The 19,795-nt window shown below is 46.6% G+C and overlaps 2 protein-coding genes across 11 annotated transcripts in view; one reads left to right on the top strand and one right to left on the bottom strand.

The window, feature by feature from the left end:
- The first annotated feature begins 859 nt into the window (after nucleotides 1-859).
- HDHD2 (haloacid dehalogenase like hydrolase domain containing 2) lies at nucleotides 860-14,211 on the top strand. 4 transcript variants are annotated; one of them, XM_030511706.1, is made up of 8 exons: nucleotides 860-1,034; nucleotides 2,526-2,927; nucleotides 3,731-3,835; nucleotides 6,800-7,008; nucleotides 8,883-8,967; nucleotides 11,057-11,273; nucleotides 11,626-11,689; nucleotides 12,808-14,211. In XM_030511706.1, exons 3-8 carry the CDS (start codon nucleotides 3,735-3,737, stop codon nucleotides 12,909-12,911), a joined length of 780 nt encoding a protein of 259 aa, XP_030367566.1. In that variant the 5' UTR covers nucleotides 860-1,034; nucleotides 2,526-2,927; nucleotides 3,731-3,734; the 3' UTR covers nucleotides 12,912-14,211. The 4 variants fall into 4 exon arrangements, with proteins under 4 accessions (XP_030367566.1, XP_030367568.1, XP_030367567.1 ...); XM_030511708.2 differs by lacking the exon at nucleotides 2,526-2,927 and having other exon boundaries at nucleotides 873-1,034; XM_030511707.1 differs by lacking the exon at nucleotides 860-1,034 and having other exon boundaries at nucleotides 1,883-2,927.
- Nucleotides 14,212-15,066: 855 nt separating this feature from the next.
- The window catches only part of KATNAL2 (katanin catalytic subunit A1 like 2), a 30,506-nt gene continuing 25,777 nt past the window's right edge, over nucleotides 15,067-19,795 (bottom strand). For all 7 annotated transcript variants that reach the window (XM_030511698.1, XM_030511704.1, XM_030511697.1 and 4 more), the window contains 3 exons: nucleotides 18,105-18,267; nucleotides 16,905-17,007; nucleotides 15,067-15,488 (listed from right to left, as the gene is read on the bottom strand). In XM_030511698.1, the coding sequence (XP_030367558.1) occupies nucleotides 15,349-15,488; nucleotides 16,905-17,007; nucleotides 18,105-18,267 (406 nt within the window). In that variant the 3' untranslated portion in view covers nucleotides 15,067-15,348. The remainder of the gene's footprint in view (nucleotides 15,489-16,904; nucleotides 17,008-18,104; nucleotides 18,268-19,795) is intronic.

The raw sequence follows: 19,795 nt of genomic DNA, 5'->3' as shown, positions 1-19,795 counted from the left end.
CAGGAAGGCTGAAGTGTCAATGTGTGGCTGACAGCACGCAGGCAGATGATTTCAGAATCAATTGGGCATGTGCAGTAAAAAGGAGCAGTGGTTGGGCACAGCAGCGATCCTGCGTTTGAGGCAAAACTGGGACACGTTTCACCTGGCAGATGCAAAACAGTGATTCAAAGTGGGGCAGCAGCTGAAGATCTGCTCTCCTGGGTGGGTAATCAGCAGGGAAGAGGGCAAAAAGGTAGTGAGGAGAGAGGCAGGGAAAGGCGTGTAGAGAGAAACAGCAAGGGAATAATTACCCTGCTGGTAGTGGCTTTGAGCAGTTCTGAAACACGTCTGCTATGATGGAGTTCAAACAAGGCAAAGCACCTCAAACCTGGCTCTTCAGTAAGCAGGAGCATGCAGGAGGTGAAGAGCTCGTGTGCAGTGTTGCTGCTGTAGTCAGGTCGAACCATGCATGACCAGCATGTTACCGCTAATACCTGGTGCAGAAATGACAATAACCAGAACGTTTTACACATGAGGATGAGGATGAAGGCTTCCCAGTGTACAACGACTGGTTCACTCCTAGCAAACAGAAGCAGCTGTCACAGCACTGGGCTGCAGTGTGGTGGTACCAGTCGTGGCTGGCTGTATCACCCCATAGACCTTGGAATTTGGCTGTACCATCACAATATGAACCTATGTGTACTTAACCCATTGATGCGTCTGCCCGTGGCAAGGGGTTGACAGTGGATGAGCTTAAGGTCTCTTCAACCCAAACCAAAACAGCGACAACCACCGGCGGGGCCGCTCCAACCGGCTGCTCCGTCCCCTCAGCGCACCCCGCCCGCCGCCGCAGACAGGCCCCCGCGCCTCCCGCCCGCCCCTCAGCGGGCCGCCCGCCGCGCTGCCTGTCGGCGGACACCGGCCCGCGGGGGCTGAACGCCGCCGCGGCTGCTGCTACCGGCGCTCGGGCGGGCAGCCCCGGCTCCGCGGGGACGCTGCGGGGCGCAGCGGCGGCGGGCAGCGCGCAGGGGCGGCGGTGGGGCGGCTAGAGGCAGGTTAGTGCCGGGGAGTGGGTGTCACTGCCACACTGTGCTCCCTCACCCCCCCGCCTCGCTCGAGTGGGCCCGCCCGGCTCTTCGGGCGCGAACGGGCGGGCGGAACCATCCGCGTAACGGGAAAGGGGAGCCCAGCGAGCGCGGAGACTCCCCTGCTAGATGATGGAGCAGCCCATCTGCCCGCTGTGAACTAGGGAAAGAGGCGGTACCATCTCCATGGCTGGGGGTGTGGAGGGTGGTTTTAGCCGTTGCAGCCTCGTGCCGTTTCCAGTACGGTGAGGGGAGGGAAAGGCGGCGGTTCCCGAAGGCGCTGTGGGGCAGGGGATCGGTCCCGGGAGCAGGGAGGCCCATAGGGGAAGCCGTTTGGGCTCTGTGGGGTGACTCTGAAGCATGCAACCCCATCCCCTCAGAGCAGCATGATCCGGCCTCCTGCTTCACTGCGCCTTGTGCTGCTGTGTTCTGACCAGCCCGAGTCACCGTATGGCTTTATCCCGTGTGGTAGAATCCCAGACTGGTTTCGGGTCGAAGGGAACTTAAAGTTCGTTCAGTCCCAACCCCCTGCCACAGGCAGGGACACCTTCCACTAGAGCAGGTTGCTCCAAGCCCCTGTGTCCAACCTGGCCTTGAACACTGCCAGGGATGGGGCAGCCACAGCTTCTCTGGGAAAAGTCTGTGCCAGCGCCTCAGCACCCTCACAGGGAAGAGCTTCTGCCTAAGAGCTCATCTCAATCTCCCCTCTGGCAGGTTAAAGCCATTCCCCTTGTCCTGTCCCTCCAGGCCCTTGTCCAAAGCCCCTCTCCAGGTTTTTTGTAGCCCCTTTAGGCACTGGAAGCTATTGCCAGCGTGAAACTCCATTCATGTGTTAGCATGTGGTTGTGAAAACTGAGGTAGTGAAAGTTTTTTAGGACTTCCTTGCTATGCTGTGATCTCTGTACTTAAAATTAGTCCATTCTGAAGACTGGCTTTGCAAATAACTTCCATACTGCCGGAATAAATACACTGTGGAGACCCAATGGAGATCAAGGGTAAAAGAGGTGTAAAAAACCCCCCAAATTTCTGCTAAACTGGCATATTCTGTCCCTGTCCTTAGCTGTGCTGTCCATGCAGGTGTGGTGCAGTTGCTCTGCAGTCCTTGTCTTTGGCTAGAGAATTTATGTAATAGCACCTTCTTCCGTCCTTTCTCAGTCCTCTTTCTCATCTCGGTCAGCATCAAAACTCCCTGTGCCAAAGTACAAGCACTTGTGGGAAGAGAGTTTTTTTGTCATGGAGATAACATGGAGTCATGCAAATTCCATTCTGTTCAGGCATTTTGTTTGCATTAAGTATTTTATCAGAGAAGATGTCTTAGAAACCTGGTGCCCCCTTTTTCCATGCAATTGATGAAGCTCCCTTAGGAATTCTGTTACCAGCTTTGTATCGTAGACATTTAACCTTGGACTGTGCAGCAACAGGCATACTGTAAAATAAGCATGTTTATTCTTCTTATTGCAGGGAACCAGCAGGAATAATGAAAGCAGAATCTCGGAGTTTTCTGTGCATGTGTCTTGTACCTGAGGCATCAAGTTCACATCATCTTGATCACTGATAAAAGTGTCCAGATAAAAAAAGAGACTTATTAAGGGAGGTTCTAATCACGGTGTTGACCACTCAGAGTGTTTCTTAAAAGCACATACATGTCACATGTTCTGTCTGTAACCAGAACAGCTCAACATAAAGTTGTGATCACTTGTTAGTGGTGACAGATCAGATTGTTATTGTCTCACAGACAGGAGAAAAACTTCTGTAGTGGACATTTGCAAAGAAACAGCCCAGCAGACTTGCTTTTGGAGCAAAATACAGCACTTGCGGCACACATAAGGAGAAGTACTAGTTCTGAAGACAGCTTTTAGCCAGGTGACTTGTGCATGACCTTGTTGTTTTCTTCCCCAGTGCATTTACCCTCTGAATGCTGGCTTCTACTTTAAGCTGAAGTCTCATGGACCTGTTTGTGTGGCACAGAAGCTTGCTGTAGGAAAACTGCTTGACTGTCCCCTTTACAGGAGGAGGGGGTAACCCTTTGGGGTGCTGAATATCCCTGAGCCCTGAGAGCTTCCAGGCTAACATTCTGCAAAATTTGGGCTGCCACACACATAGCCAACCACTGAACAGCCTGAGTTAGCTCACCCACATTGTGTGGTGGGCTGGATCACCCTAGGTCTTGCTTACAAAACTACAATTAACAATATCCACTTTTGCAGAGCATTTTGAGCTTTATAATCAGAGCACTGTATCATCATTTAGTAGTGTTGCATTCATTTTCACTTGAACAGCGCCGTTGGTGTCGATGGGACTTGCTGGAATGTGCTTGCTGAGGCCTTGAACCAGCAATACCAGACCTAATGATCCTCTTCGCAACAGTCTGAGTTGTTTGGAGAATTTTTTGACGTGCACAAATAAAGGCACTTAAAAAACAAATAGCACCTGATTTCCATATATAGAGTCTTTGGGAAAATACCACCCCATCAATTATGTATTTTTTTTAAACACTGCCTTTTATTTCTCTGTCTAAAGGGGCCCATTTAATACTGCGAGTAATGTTCTGAGTAATGCCGGGCTTGTCACAAATGAGGCGCTTAACTGAGTTCCTTATTTTTATTATCCATTGTCTGCTAACCAGTTTTCTGTTGTTTCATTTATTTGCCCTCTCCCTGGGGAAGGAGGATGGCAGCTCGGCGTGCGCTGAAAGCTGTCTTGGTGGATCTCAACGGCACACTTCACATTGAAGACTCAGCTGTGCCCGGCGCGCAGGAAGCTCTTAAAAGGCAAGTTACCTTTTTAGATTCCCTCTGATGGGCTATGGCAGTGCTGTTTGCACAAAGATGCTCCTTTAAGTAGATGGGCCTGAAGCTTCTGTGGTTTTTGTGCTTTCATGGATAAGCAAACATGGCCAAATTCTGCTTGTATTTACACCTGTATTAATACCAAGAGAAATAAGCAAAGAGGCTAGATACTGAAAAGCTGCCTGGGCCCCCGCAGCTTTCCTAAGTTGTTCTCTAGGTCTTTTAGTTCCAAGTCTTTTCTAGATAGATAGAAAAAAAGCCAATATTGTCCCTTCCAACCCTAACCATTCTATGATTCTATAGTATTCAGAGTGTTTCTGGTAATTCATATGTCACTACAGCCTCAGCCAAAGTGGAATGTAGTTCACTTAACCCGAGTTACTCCACGTTCACCAAAGTCACTTCAGCTGAGCTGTTCCTTGCGGCTTTGTTTAACCACAGGTACCTGATTGTCTGAGCCCTTAGGTCTGTGGTGAGCTAAGTGGAATAACAGTAACTTGGCCAGGTAAGGAGAGCATCCTTTGCAGAGTTCTTGTTTCACCTGGTCTTTCAGCCAAGGCTTTGCTTTATTATTTGTCACATTTCTTTCTGCTGGATAAAGAACCTCAGTTGTTTTTTAGTTTGGGAACCATCTGATTGTACAGCCTGGCTTTTGCAGGAATTCCAACATGTTAATAAACGGGACAGTTAATTACCTCTTGTGATGAAAGGGTGTTTAAGAAACTGAGGCATAAGTAAAATGACTTCATCTGGCCAAGTGGCACAATAGGATGTGCAGCCCCAGGGTTCTGTGTACTGTGTTATGAGACTGTTTTCCTGGAGAAGACATCTTGCAGTGCATGAAGAAAAAACACAAAGTGATGTATGCTATTGTGGCGAGTGAGAGAGGATGCCTTAAGGTGCTGGGATCAGGAGAGAGGAATAGGGTTCACTTAAGGATGAGAAAGTTTTTACTGGAGTTCTGTTGGTGCTTAGATTTTTATAAAGCTGTTGCTCGGAGGAAAAGTTCACAGAGGGGGTAGGAAACTGCTTTTCTTTTCACAAGTAGTTCTGTGGAAGTAGTTATCTCCCGAAGGTGTACAATTGCAAGGAAGTCAAAACTGCCAAAGGCCTGGGTGCATATTCGTCACCCTTTCATTCACTGGACCTTGTCTGCTTGGTGTTTCATGCTGCAGGGACAACTTGTGCCCAGTGAGAGTCAGCATTCTCAGAAATCCATATATATATATGTATAGAAGTGGTCATATATTGAGAAGAGCTCAGTATCTGTCCTGCCTGCTGCTCCTCCAAGCCCTTAGGCAGTAGATTGGACAGAAGAAATGGCTTCTGTAGAATCAGAAGACAAACTGTTCTCTAAAGCCCCTAATTCTCCTTTGTCTTCTGCTTGACTCCTGCTGAGCCATGCTCATGTGGGCCCTGTGCTGGATTTGGCATGTGAGGGGGTCAAAGAAGATACAAGATGGAGTGTGGTGCTGTTTGTCAGCTTCAGCCTGCTAGCACAGTTGTGGAGAGAGGGTGCCATTGCACTGCAAGGAACAGCCAGATCTTTTTGCATAGAGGTTTGAATAAAATATTTTCTCATGTTCTTTTCTGCTAATTCATGTCATTGTCCTTCCCAGAGAGAAGCTGGAATGTTTGGCACACAGGGAACAAATAGGTACATTCCATTTTTGGGTTACTTCTCAGTATTGAGGTGCAAAGGAAAAAGAAAATTACTAATTTTTATTTTATTAGCAACAAGGAGACTTTTTTTACCAGTTCATATGTGTGAAGGGTCAGTGTATCTGAGAAACAAGAGGAAGAAGTGGCAGGTGCAGGCAAGTCTCCAGTGTTTACCAACTTTATCCTGATGTTCTCCATGCAGCCTTGATGCTGGGCTTTGTTTCTATAGCAACAAAGAGAAAAGTGATGGTGGGGGAATAATTAAAGGGAACGCTGTTGAAATTGTCACTTGAAATTATTTGATTGTTTGGTAGCACGTACTGTCAGTGTAGGGCAATAATGTGGGTTTATGTGATAGTGGTGTTCCTCAGTAAAGGGAGAAATGGCTACAGAAGCTGACACAAAACCACCACAAAGGTAAGACAGGCTCCTAGACCATCCTGCATCACTGAATGCGACACAGTGCTGTGAAACTCATCCAGCATGTGGAGTTCAATACATGTGTTTAGCAACAAGATTCTTTATTTACTTTGGTTCAGGATGCTGCTGATCCAGAATACAGGGCTTTTTTTTTATAGTGGCCTTCCAGTATCTAAAGGGCCTACAAGAGATCCGGAGAGGGACTTTTCGAAAGAGGAAGTAGTGGTAAGACAAGGGGACTGGCTTTAACCTGCCAAAGGGGAGATTGAGATGAGCTCTTAGGCAGAAGCTCTTCCCTGTGAGAGTGCTGAGGCGCTGGCACAGACTTTTCCCAGAGAAGCTGTGGCTGCCCCATCCCTGGCAGTGTTCAAGGCCAGGTTGGGCACAGGGGCTTGGAGCAACCGGCTCTAGTGGAAGGTGTCCCTGCCTGTGGCAGGGGGTTGGAGCTGGATGAGCTTTAAGGTCCTTTCCAACTCAAACCATTCCTTGATTCTATTACGATTATCTAGCTTGAACCATAAGGCTTTTCATACTAGTTGTTGTTGATCATAGATGTGTTTGCTACTGCTATGAAGATGGAGTTTAGAATCACCATTTTCCTCCAGACTTCTCCTGATAGAAGTAAACCAGGGGAGACTTGGTTATGTTCCGGTAGCTGTAATTCTTGCCATCTGTTTCACATTACCCTCCGGTCCACAGAACTTAACAACCTCATGGTTTTGTTTGGCACCGTTAGTCTGGGATGTATACAGTCTGTTCACCTGCATCCTTTAGATAAACAGTCCCTTTTTTGTCCCGGATTGGTGTTGAGTGTGTAAATAGAAGGGTGCTGTGGCCAATTAGCCTTTGCTCCTCATCCAACAGGCTGCGCAGCGCTCCGGTTACCATTCGATTTGTGACGAACACAACGAAGGAGTGCAAGAGAGAGCTGCTGGAGAGGCTGACGAAACTGGGCTTTGACATCGCAGAAAATGAGATCTTCACGTCTCTGACTGCAGCCAGGAACCTTCTGGAGGAAAAGCAAGTGCGGCCTCTCCTCCTGGTGGATGATAAGGCCCTGCCTGATTTCACAGGTGAGGTGGTGAGCAAGCAGCATGGGGGAAGTCATTGAACAACTGGGGAAACATAGAGCCCTCTGTTTTGTAGAGTGACAATCATATATATACCACTGGCCATGATGAAGCCGGAAATGTGGAATTCTCCAGAGTCATCAACGTCCTTTATTAAGTTACCATTAAACATTCGGAAGTCGTAGCTTCTTGAGTAGTGGAAATGGCAGCCAGAACCTTCATAGAGTCAGAATTTGTGTAAAACTTGATGCTTTTTATTAATTTCCAGTATAAAAAAACCCCAAACTTATCATTGGAGATATATTGCTGATTTGTTTTATAGCAAGAATGTGTCAATTTGTTGGAAATAAAGTTTCCCTCAGCTATTGCACAGAGGTTTTGCTCATAAAGAGCTGAAAAGCCAGTGCGTAGGCACACACAGGAGGCTATTTCTCTATTAATAGGTTATTATTAAATGTGAAATCTCCAAGTAATTATTGTTACTTACCTTGTATTGAACATGTAAATCCATGTACTTTGATACCTTAACTGGTGACAGAAGGTTCACCACCCTGACTTCTTTAGACTGTCCTCTCTAAAGACCTGATTAAAACTTGCTTTACTTGCAGATGTTCCCATTTCCCTCCCTCGACAGTAAGGGCAGTAGGAGAAGATATATTCTAACTTGGGCAAGTCTGGCAGGTGCCTGAAGCTATGACAGTTAGTGTTGGCCTTAACCAGATTGTTTCAAAAGTAATGAAGATACCCATGTTTTTAACATGCTCAGAGTTGAAAACTCTGCTAGTCTTTCATTTAGCTGCAAAAACATGGATGGTTTACCACTGCTCCCTGCCCCTTGCCTCACGAACTGAAATCCTTGTAGCAACCTAACTCTAAATAGGTTCTAATCTTGCTGGGAGACAGACATTCCCAATGAAATTTTAGTGCCATGGGCTAGTTGGTAATCTTCAGAAAGGTAAGTGTTGAGGAGAGAAGCCTCTGTAGGCTCTGTGAGTAGTGAAACCTTGATAATCTGCTCTACCTAACATCGCATCCAGAGAAATACGCCCCCAGCAATGTTCTGTGTTTGTGTTTTTGGGAAGGCTTTCTTGGGTCAGAAACAGCAGAGATAGCAGCTATTTCACTGGAGGTATTTAAATCAGCTTAATCTTCATTTATTTGGGATCTTTCCATCAGTTTTAGAGTAGCTGATGCTAATTTTGTAAAATATGGCAAAGTACACTGCTTGGGTCTGGAATGGATTGTTTTGTTTCTTTTTGCTCTAAGCAGTTTGGCTCATATTTTCTCAGTGCTGCTCTCGAAACATTTAAGTACAATGGAGAAAGCTTTAAATTCCTGTTAATGGCCGCTATTGAACTATTCTTGGCTAATCTCTCCATAAAGTTGGTCACAGATGGATGAAGGTAATCCATGCTTGGTTAAAGAACCCAGATGCTGTTGGGTGGTGTCACAAATCCACATGGCATCTCTGAGCGTATGTTTTGCTGTCTGAGCTAACTGAAGGACAGGCAGCAGGAGACATCAGCTAGCAGGCTGCAGTGATGCTCTCTGGAGACCCAGGAGCTCGAGCTGTCCCAGTAAAGGCATAGGGGATGTGCTGTGTGAAGGCAGAACGGAAACCCACCAAGTGCAGGATGCAGCTGATAACCTGTCATAAGTAAAACCCTATAGTACTCCTGTGTTCATCGTGAAGGATGGCAGAGATGGTTCCACAGATGGTTTCCTCATTTCTAAAAGACCTAAACATAGTCTGTGTGATGGGTCTGTATCAGAAAATGGTCATGTTTGCTGTAAAGTGATTAATTGATCTTGTTGACTCTGTACTGTTAAGTATGAAAAAAACTCTGTTCACTCGAAGACACGTTTTGATTTTCCAGGGATAGCCACTGATGACCCCAATGCAGTGGTGGTAGGACTTGCTCCAGAGCACTTTCACTATGAGATGATGAACAGAGCATTTCGGTAAGTTGTAGAATCACAGCCTGATTTGTGTTGGAAGGAACCTTAAAGCTCATCCAGTCCCAACCCCCTGCCACGGGCAGGGACACCTTCCACTAGAGCAGGTTGCTCCAAGCCCCTGTGTCCAACCTGGCCTTGAACACTGCCAGGGATGGGGCAGCCACAGCTTCTCTGGGCACCTTGTGCCAGCGCCTCAGCACCCTCACAGGGAAGAACTTCTGCCTCAGAGCTCATCTCAATCTGCCCTCTGGCAGGTTAAAGCCATTCCCCTTGTCCTGTCCCTACAGGCCCTTGTCCAAAGCCCCTCTCCAGGTTTCCTGTAGCCCCTTTAGGCACTGGAGCTGCTCTAAGGTCTCCCCTTCAGGAGCCTTCTCTTCTCCAGGCTGCCCCAGCCCAGCTCTCTCAGCCTGGCTGCAGCCCTCGCAGCAGCTCTGTGGCCTCCTCTGGCCTCGCTCCAGCAGCTCCACGTCCCTCTTGTGCTGTTGCCCCAGAGCTGGACCAGGACTGCAGGGGGGGTCTCCCCAGAGCACAGCAGAGGGGCAGGATCCCCTCCCTGACCTGCTGCTCACGCTGTGGGGGTGCAGCCCAGCACACGGGGGGGTTCTGGGCTCAAGCACACGCTGAAGCTGGGTCATGGGGAGCTTCTCCTCACCCAACACCTCCAAGTCCTTCTCTGTGCTCTAGAAGTGCTTTTTAACTCTGCCGTAGATTCCAGGCTGAGTAATCACCTTGTAGGCAGCTACTGGGTTGGTATCCAACATTAGATCAGGTAAATTCAACCCAGTATGAGTCTCATAACGAGATACACAGAGTAAGGCCATTCTCTAGGCTCCGTTTGAAATGACTGAGACTAAATCTCTCTTTCTGCATACATGGGAATTTGATGTCACATTTAAAAGAATTCTCTCAGGTGAGATCTTTTCCTGCAAACTGCTGAATGTAAGTGGTTGTGCTGCTGCTGTCAGATTAAATATTTCTGTATCCTAGAGGCATCCTCCCATCGTGAACGTATCTGGCTGCTCTCAGATGAACATGCCAGCTCTCTTCTTCTTGAGCTCGCTTTGGAACGCGTTGATTCAAGAGAAGTATTTTGTGATAATTAAGGGAAATGAAATACTATCATCTTTTATGTAGTGCTCAGATTAGCCAGGCTGCTCCGCAAGTGTGTGGGAATGAGCAGACATCATAGAATCCCAGACTGGTTTGGGGTCGAAGGGAACTTAAAGTTTGCTCAGTTCCAACCCCCTGCCCCACACAGGGACACCTTCCACTAGAGCAGGTTGCTCCAAGCCCCTGTGTCCAACCTGGCCTTGAACACTGCCAGGGATGGGGCAGCCACAGCTTCTCTGGGCACCCTGTGCCAGCGCCTCAGCACCCTCACAGGGAAGAGCTTCTGCCTCAGAGCTCATCTCAATCTCCCCTCTGGCAGGTTAAAGCCGTTCCCCTTGTCCTGTCCGTACAGGCCCTTGTCCAAAGCCCCTCTCCAGGCTTCTTGTAGCCCCTTTAGGCACTGGAGCTGCTCTAAGGTCTTCCCGGAGCCTTCTCTGTTCTAGGTTGAACAGTCCCAGCTCTCTCAGCCTTTCCTCACATGCTGCCCAGTCGTTGGATCATCTTTGTGGCCCTTCTCTGGACCCAATCCAGCCCATCCACATTGTCTGTGTATAGCAGGGACCAAAACTGAACACAGTGTTCCAGGGGTGGCCTGACCAGTGCTGTGCTATATTTTGGTTAATGTAATTTAAAATATTTGCATGGGGAAATTGGATGGGTTCTAATGCTATGATGTTTGCCTACCAAAAAGTGAGGCTGCTTAGAGCAATGGACCTAATTGCATAAGAGACATAGGATTTAAATACAGTTACCTGTTAAAATCCTCAAGATAATAAATTCTTTATTTGGGGCATTTGTTTTATAGCTGTTTCTGTGGAAAAGAAATGAAGGAACTGTATTTAACAGCCCACATGAATGCTAGCTCATGTTGTCATTTGGGCCTTCATGAAAGTTAGTGCAAGTTTTATATTCAACCTCAACAAAAGCCTTCAGCTGTAAATTTAACACAGTTTGTGTACTTTGTTCTTCATTCATTCTGTAGGTTGCTTTTGGATGGGGCTCCTCTTATTGCTATACATAAAGCCAGGTATTTCAAGAAAAAAGATGGCTTGGCTCTGGGACCTGGACCTTTTGTAACTGGGCTGGAATATGCGACGGACACTAAAGCGACCGTGGTGGGGAAGCCAGAGAAAACCTTCTTCCTGGAAGCTCTGCGGGGGACTGACTGCACCCCAGAGGATACTGTCATGATCGGTGATGTACGTACATGGGGTATGAGTACCTTTACCACCTGCCTGTTAACACAGTCCTCGTGTGCACTGTGTGTAGAGCCGACCAAATGCTGCAAAGAGATCTTTCTAAAAGTGGTGGGATTAAACAAGGGATGAAAATAGAACCATCCAACCTCGCAGGATTTCATGGGGTTGGTTCTCTTAACTTCAGTTGCTGTTTGATCAGGCAAAAGGCACGTAGTAACTCATTCCTGTGACACTTGTTTAGTAGGTAGCTAAAAGATTTGACTCAGTGTAGCTGCTGGAGAATGTTATGAAAAGCTTTGTTAACAAATAGTGCCTGTGACCACTAACCAGCTCATCTCCTGTTCTGCCCCAGGACTGCAGGGATGATGTTGGAGGTGCTCAGAAGGCGGGCATGCGTGGGATTTTGGTACGGACCGGTAAGTCCTCCACAGATCAGTTGTTTCAGGAGGCTTTGGATGGCCTTTGAACACCCTTGAAACCTGCCTGCTGTTTTTGCTGGGGATCAGCATGTTGCCACAAAGAGAGCGCGTGTTTTACCCATGGCCATACCACCTTGAGAACGCCCTATTTCATCTGATCTTGAAAGTTAAGCAGGGTTGGGCTGGGTATCGGCAGGTGCTGAGCAATTGTATCCTCTCCCCTTGTTATTTCCCTTATCATTATTATCATTGGTGGTAGCAGTAGTGGTTTTGTGTTATACCTTAGTTACTGGACTGCTCTTATCTCAACCCGTGGGAGTTACATTCTTTCAGTTCTCCTCCCCATCTGTCCTGGGTTCAAAATCAGTCATAGCAAAGTAACCTCTGATCATTCAGGAACTCTGGTGACATTCCCTAGTAATTACACTGGTAATTATAGAAGTCATTTTGCTTTAGACAAAAGTGGAACATTAAGGGGCTGACAAGTATTATCAGTGTTATTGATGGTACTGTGGAAAGGGTAAGGGTCTTTCTGAGGTGGCAGCTGCTCATGCCACAGAGTCCATTTCATTGATAATGGAAGCAAGCAATCCTACTCTTCCTCATAAAAAGCCAAAAGGGAAGATGCTAACATTATTATTTCAAGAACCTACAAAATGAATATCTGAACACTCAGTGAAAGAATAGTGCCAGTACAGCAGAGTGAAACTGGTGCTTAAGTAATTCTGAGCCAAAGCTGCCCCTGGAGAGCTCCTCAGGAAGGCTCAGTATTTGTTTAGGGAACATTTTTGTGGGGTATTTCTTGCAGGAGAACCTCAGATCATAGAGTCATGGTTTGGGTTGAAGGCACCTTAAAGCTCATCCAGTTCCAAGCCCCTGCCACAGGCAGGGACACCTTCCACTAGAGCAGGTTGCTCCAAGCCCCTGTGTCCAACCTGGCCTTGAACACTGCCAGGGATGGGGCAGCCACAGCTTCTCCGGCAACCTGTTCTAGAGATGGACATTCCTGCTGCTGTGTCTGGTTGTTACTGATCTGAGGAGGCTGTAATGTTCAGGGGAAGAAAAGGATACGCAAGGGACCTTGGTATATGCATTGTTTTGTTAATCTGTTACAGGTAAATATCGACCAGCAGATGAAGACAAAATCAATCCAGCTCCTTACTTAACCTGTGCGAATTTCCCAGAGGCAGTGGAACATATCCTGGAGCGCCTGCTATGAGAAAAGGGAGTGTGTTACAAGAAAGGGAATAGTTAGTTTGAAGAAACATCTGTTTCACATAATTTCCTTTACTCTTGCTTCATAAAATTGTCACAGGATCAATGCATGCACTGCATCAGAAAACTAGCTGTGATCTCCTTCCACTCTCATTGTGAAAGGGCAGAGGATCCACAAAGCCCCTTTCCTGTAGTAGTTTCAGGAGGATGTGATGAGGGACGCAGACACCTGCAGGTGAGACAGAAAGGCTGCAGCCTCCTGAACGACATGGGGAGCACAGCAGGGAGTTCTGTTTATTTTCAGTTTTCAAGAAATAACTGATGAAAATCCCTGTCTGGAAAGTGTCACGGTTCTGTTGCTGAATAAGCTAAACAGAACCCCCCCACACTGGAAGTACTCATGTAAATAAACCTGAGAGACTAACAGACCCTCAGTCAGCGTGTAGTGATTTCACTGAGGATGTCCCTGCTCTGCTCTAATTTGAAGGTGGAGATTATGCACGTTTAGAAGTGCTTTAAAATTAAAATATCACCATTGTTTAATAATAACTACTGTTGGTATCTGTCCTCATTAAGAGCAGATCCTGGGTTTTTTGTTTTGGAAATTTGACATAAAGTTAAAAACTGTCAGCATTTTACAAATGTTTTAATTAGGTGCTGTTATTAAAAAGAGTGATACCGAAACAAAAATCTGGTATTAAATGCCTTAGAGACTGTGACTTTTTAAAATTAGACTTCAGTGGGGTCCTATTGATGCTACAGTTACAAAATGTCACTACTATTGGAGGGATTTTTTTGTTTCTTTTTAACATTATGGTAAAAATCCCTCACAAGCCATGGGGAGAGATTCCAGTTTTTACACAGTTGGTTAGCAGTAAAATGAAATTTAATTCTGCAGTATGCAGTGCTTCTCCTCTGCACCAAATCCCCCAGTACGAACCAACTTTGTAATGATGGTAAATAGCTTTTCTGGTCCATTTGCAAACTGCAATAATCCAAGTCCTTTACAGTTGTTTTACAGTGCTCCCGAGTGTTAAATTATCAGATTTGTAATTATACATTACTGGAGTATTAACCTTACTGAAAAATACAGTTTTGTGTTAATGAGCCATGCTCATTCTCGTTAAGAAAAATCGTCGTGATGGATGAATTTCCTTACGTGACAGAGTGTGCTGCTGCAGTCGCACGTGGTGAGTGGTTACCTACGCTCACATTTAATCTCCCTCAGAGACAGGACATGTGGATGGAGTAGACTTTGCAGTGGAAACACAAGAAACAATAAACCTTCCAACCTAAAAACATAAGACATCTTCAGACACCATTTGTGCGCCTTCATAAATTGTTAACCTACGGTTTTGAGTAAATCCACACATACTGTGTTCATGCCAACAGTTCTGAATCTGTGTTGGTTTCTGCTTGGAGTATGGAAGGGAGGTGTGTGGCCTGTAGTCAGAGTTGGGTTTGGGCAGCAAGAGATCCATAAACAATGTCCTGTGAAAACATTTCTCATAAAGACTTGTGACAAACCAACTGGAAAGTAACACGTGGCACATCAAGGCTTTCATCTCAGCTGAACATGATGACAAACTTAGCAAATTTACAAGGCACTGCTAAGGTCCTGAATTTCACTGGAAGCAGTCGCGTTTCATTACAGAGATGCTCTAGTGAGTCTCGGAAGTGGAGAATTCCACTAGTATCGTAGAATCCCAGACTGGTTTGTATTGGAAGGGACCTCAAAGCTCATCCAGCTCCAACCCCCTGCCACGGGCAGGGACACCTTCCACTAGAGCAGGTTGCTCCAAGCCCCTGTGTCCAACCTGGCCTTGAACACTGCCAGGGATGGGGCAGCCACAGCTTCTCTGGGAAAAGTCTGTGCCAGCGCCTCAGCACCCTCACAGGGAAGAGCTTCTGCCTCAGAGCTCATCTCAATCTCCCCTCGGGCAGGTTAAAGCCATTCCCCTTGTCCTGTCCCTACAGGCCCTTGTCCAAAGCCCCTCTCCAGGTTTCCCGTAGCCCCTTTAGGCCCTGGGAGCTGCTCTAAAGTGTCCTTGGAGCCTTCTCCGTATCTAACTCTTTAGTATCTAAATCTTTTTAGCTTTCTGCTCCTTTTTTTCCACCCCAAACCCATCAACAGCTGTTGTGAATGAAGACTGAGAAACAATCTTTCAAGTTTTTATACATAAAATTAAGGATGAAGTCTTCATTACATAGCAACTGCCATTACATTAATTCCATGAAGAATGTTTCTGGAATGGTAATTAAAAATAGCTAACAAAAAATAACCAACACCACACCTCCCACCCTTAAAAGGAGGTTTCAAAAAGGTTTACCCTTTTTGAAAGCAAAGATTTCCCCTTTCTCTGCATTCTCTTCCCTGGAAACAACAGCACTCGGATAGCAGAAGTCTTGGAAGTTTTCAATCTTCGGAGTTTTCTTCCTTTTTAAACTGACTCAAATTCTCTCTGCCAAGCAGTGTACTTCTGGCTTAGATTCTTTGCTGATGGCTTGGTGTGGGTGATCACATCCAGGAAATCTGCTGTGGTGATCGTGTCTAACTGGATCACGGGTAAGTTACGGTTACCTAAAGAGAAGAGAATTGATTAAATACCGTTATTATTGCCAAAAGACATTCTTTTATGTCCCTGCCTGTGTTGGGTTTGCCTGGCAAGGTTCTGGTAGCAGCTGGACAACAGAGGTGGATCAGCTACAGCAGTAGCACCTTTGGGAGCATGTATAAAAGGAAGAGGAAAAAAACCCTGTGTAACTGCAGCGGGAGATGGGAGTGAGAGTATGTGAGAGCAACAGCCTTGCAGACACCAGGGTCAGTGAAGGAAGGAGGAAGTGCTCCAGGCGCTGAGGCAGAGGTTCTCCTGCAGCCCATGGTGCAGACCTGTGTGCCCCTGCAGGCCATGGAGGGCCATGGTGGAGCAGATATCCCCCTGCAGCCCATGGAGGTCCACAGTGGAGCAGATATCCCCCTGCAGCCCAGGGAGGTCCATGGTGGAGCAGATATCCCCCTGCAGCCCATGGAGGTCCGTGGTGGAGCAGATATCTCCCTGCAGCCTGGGGTAAGGACCCCATGCCAGAGCAGGGAGTTGCCAAAGGCGGCTGTGATCCCATGGGAAGCTGGAGCAGGCTCCTGGCAAGACCTGTGGCCCCATGGAGAGAGGAGCCCATGCTGGAGCAGTCTGTTCCTGAAGTACTGCACCCGTGGAAGGGACCCACACTAAGCGGTTCATGAAGAGCTGCAGCCTGGGGCAAGGACTCCTGTTGGAGAAGTTCATGGAGGACTGCCTCCTGTAGGAGGGACCCCACGCTGGAGCAGGGGAAGAGTGTGAGGAGTCCTCCCCTGAAGAGGAAGGAGCAGCAGAGACAATGTGTGATAAACTGACCACAACCCTCATTCCCCATCCCCTTGTGCTGCTGGCGGGGGAGAAGGTGGAGAAACTGGAAGTAAAGATGAGCTCGGGATGAAGGGAGAGGTGGGGGAAAAGTGGTTTTAAGATTTGGTTTTATTTCTCATTACCCTGCTCTGGTAAGAAATCAAGCTCATATCCCCACATCAACTCTGTTTGTGACAGTAAATGGTGAGTGATCTCCCGCTGTCCTTCTCTCAACCCAATGGGCCTTTGTGATACTTTCTCTCCTGTGTCCAGAGAAGGGCAATGATGGAGCAGCTGTGGTGGGCACATGGCCTCCAGCCTGATCAACCCACCCCACTGCCTAATGCAGCACTTCCTATATGAAAACGACAGAACAAACCTAGTGAGATGAACTAAAAATTGTATTTGTGCAGAGAGCACAGACACTGACAGCTTTAAACAGAGGCCTGGTTTTCAGCAAGGTCATCTTAGGTAGATGTTTAGAAATCTAGGGTTTAAAACGTCTCCAAGCAGATAACAGAGCTCCACCTGCTGGGGTTAACGGTAGCATTTCTAAAGTTACAGAGCTACAGCAGCGTCTCCCAGAGTGGATTCTCTACTCAGAGCTGTGGTACCTGGTTTATGATTTTCTAGAGCATCGAAGATTTTCCTCACAGGTCTCATGGCTGCTTCCTTGCACACGAGTTTTATGTCGGAGCCGGAGTACCCGTCTGTTTCCTAGGATGGGATCAGAAGGATACACTTACAGCTTGCAAACTTATAAACTGGACAGGAATGGGGCATGAGTTTTATATACATATACGTATTTGTAAATTATATTGTCTGAAATATATGTGTGTGTATATATACCCACATCTATATTTTTATGTGTAGCGTCCGTTCAACATCATGTTGCTTGTTCTTGTTTTGAATGCTCACAGTACCTTCTAGGAGCAAGGAAAATACTGGAACAGGCTTCACTGGAACAGGATGCCCAAAGAAGTGGTAAATGCTCCATCCCTGGCAGTGTTCAAGGCCAGGTTGGACAGAGCCTTGGGTGACAAGGTCTAGTGTGAGGCATCCCTGCCCATGGCAGGGGGGTGGAAACAGATGATCTTAAGGTCCTTTCCAGCCCAAACCATTCTATGATTCTAATACCAGGTTATTTTCTTTCTAAAGGGCAATTTGCTGTAGGTTAAATAAAACCCACCTTTCTGTGTCCATTCCTGGCTTTTCTGTTAATAAAATACCTGTGTTTCCTTATTAACATCTATGAAACAAAAACTGAGCAGTGTTGTATCTGTGAACAGGCATAAAGAGGACCAACTGGGTAAGCTGCAAGGTATTCTCAAAGAATCTGGAATGTGACAAAGGGCTAAACAAAGAAAGCCTGAGTATCTAGTGAATCTCTTCACTGTCTAAATGCTCTTTTCTCCTGCAGCAGTGGAGCTGTGGCAAACCTTCCCTACACAATTAACTGTTCATTACCCTGATGAATTGGAAGTGCTCCCAGCCTGGTGAGAAGAGTGATAAAATATACTGCTGCTGGAAGTCTCCCTGTATTTAAGGCTGAAAAGCTGGCCCAACTGAGGGGATCAGAATACACCACTTTGCAAGCATGGCTGTGCGAAACCAATGATTTCCACAGGCAGGCACATGCCTGTGAAACACTAAGTGTTGCGCCTCGCTGGTTTCCCTTTGGCTGGAGCCTCAAACTGAGCTGAGGACCGTCCCCTATCTCCGTATGTCACAGAGGTGTAATTCCATCAATGTAGGTGATGAGTGTCACTCTTGCTCATAGCTCCCACCCAGGAAGACCTGAAGCGCTGTCTCACCTGGCCCAGCAAGCTGTAGTCCAGATCTGTTCTCAGCTCCACTCCTCCGCTGTTGCTCACAGGGGGCAGCCAGTGCTGGATCATCACCCGCCGTGCCTCTTTGCTTGGGAGGTCAACCAAAATCCTCTTCTCCAGCCGCCGCAGCATGGCAGAATCCAACTCCCTGCAAGCAAAGGGGGAGGAGAATCGTCTCAGTGCATCTCATTGTGGAGACACGTCTTTGGCAGCAAGCTCTTTCTGCAGGGACTGACATTTTTCAACCCCACCTGTAACTGTGTCAACCTAATTTAGGAGAAAAAAAAAGAAGAAAAGGGTTAATTACCCAGTGTATTCCTCTTCAGTCTGCTAGTGAAGAGATGCTGGCTTGCGACAATCAGGCTGAACAGTTACAAAGAGAAGTTTTAGTTACCTTCCCTGGCTCTGGTACTCCTATGCAGCAAGTCTCATCAGCAACAACCTCTCCCTTTCTCCCTTTGCTATTAATTGTCTGTCTGGGGCACTGTTAGGACTAATTGATTGCTTAGTAGGTACAAAATACAGACTGAAGGTGTTGGATGTAAGGACAGTGTTTATGACAGAATGAGACGTTGATCTGAGATGACTCCTCCAATACAAATTATAAGTAATAAGCCAAAAGGGAAAATATCCTTATAAAAAGGATCATGTGAAGGATGGACAGGCTGGATAAACGTGTCAGTGAGCCAAACTCCATGATGCTATCAACATCAACACTGATAAAGGTGTTTTGCCTAAAAAATGAAAAGGTAAAATAGAGAAGACTGGGGCTACTCTTCATTTTTACTTGCTTGTGATGCACGAAGGAAGCTTGAAAGAAAAATGAATGTTTTTCTGTTCTTTTCTCAGTGTGTTTCACCACCATCTAGGAACAGTCCTTTGGGCCAGTGTCCACAATCCCATCAAGTGTCAGGAGTGCTGGTATGCCTGGCGTGCCAGCTGCTCTCAGACACACATCCAAACAGTTCATTTTAATCTGTTTTTCCCCAATTCTTTTCAGTTGTTTGCATCTAACAGTAACACAACCGAACAACTGAATATAAATTTCTACTCCAGTTCATCTCTTGCCACTTGCGTAATGGGAATGGTCTATGAGTACTCCAGTCATCAATATAATTTTCAACAAGAAATAGCTGCTACTAAATATTTACTCACTTACAAGTCTCCAGTGCCTTCCAGGAGCTGCTCTGAGCTATTACCCTTCCAAGTGCTGCACCAATCTTTCTCTACTGGCCCCATTCAGTCACAGACTTGTTATTTCTGTTTAAAATACAATTCAGTCCTCACACCTGCTGAGAAACTCATCAAGGAGAAACTCATTCCAATGTGTCTTGTGCAGACAGAAAACCAGGAGCTCTAAGCACCATTTCCACCCGTATTGGCTGAGCAGGAGCAACCAGGTAGGGTTGTGCCTATAATCTGTGACTGTAGATACACATAAATAAACCTGCCTCCACACTTCCCAATTTCCCTGGGTGAAATCTTTTTGCCAGCAAAGTCAACATTCAAGCAATGCTTCTTGTATGAAACTCCTCTTTAATTTACAGGGAGCTCGAAGCCAGCTCAAGATGGATCTGTAGCATACCAACAGAGCTTTATTTCTGTCACCTTTGGTGACTTGTCCTTATTTTTTAATAGCAAATGTTTTCTACTGGCATAGCACATGATAAAGAAAA

The sequence above is a fragment of the Strigops habroptila genome, chromosome Z (genome assembly GCF_004027225.2).
Source record: "Strigops habroptila isolate Jane chromosome Z, bStrHab1.2.pri, whole genome shotgun sequence".
Taxonomy (NCBI): Eukaryota; Metazoa; Chordata; class Aves; order Psittaciformes; family Psittacidae; genus Strigops; species Strigops habroptila.
This window is presented reverse-complemented; position numbering and strand designations above follow the sequence as displayed.

Excerpts from the sequence above, each read along its gene's own strand:
- HDHD2 (XM_030511706.1), top strand. The coding sequence starts at position 3,735 with ATGGCAGCTCGGCGTGCGCTGAAAGCTGTCTTGGTGGATCTCAACGGC. Across the intron at positions 3,836-6,799 it reads GCGCAGGAAGCTCTTAAAAG|GCTGCGCAGCGCTCCGGTTA; the intron begins GCAAGTTACCTT and ends CTCATCCAACAG. Across the intron at positions 7,009-8,882 it reads GGCCCTGCCTGATTTCACAG|GGATAGCCACTGATGACCCC; the intron begins GTGAGGTGGTGA and ends TTGATTTTCCAG.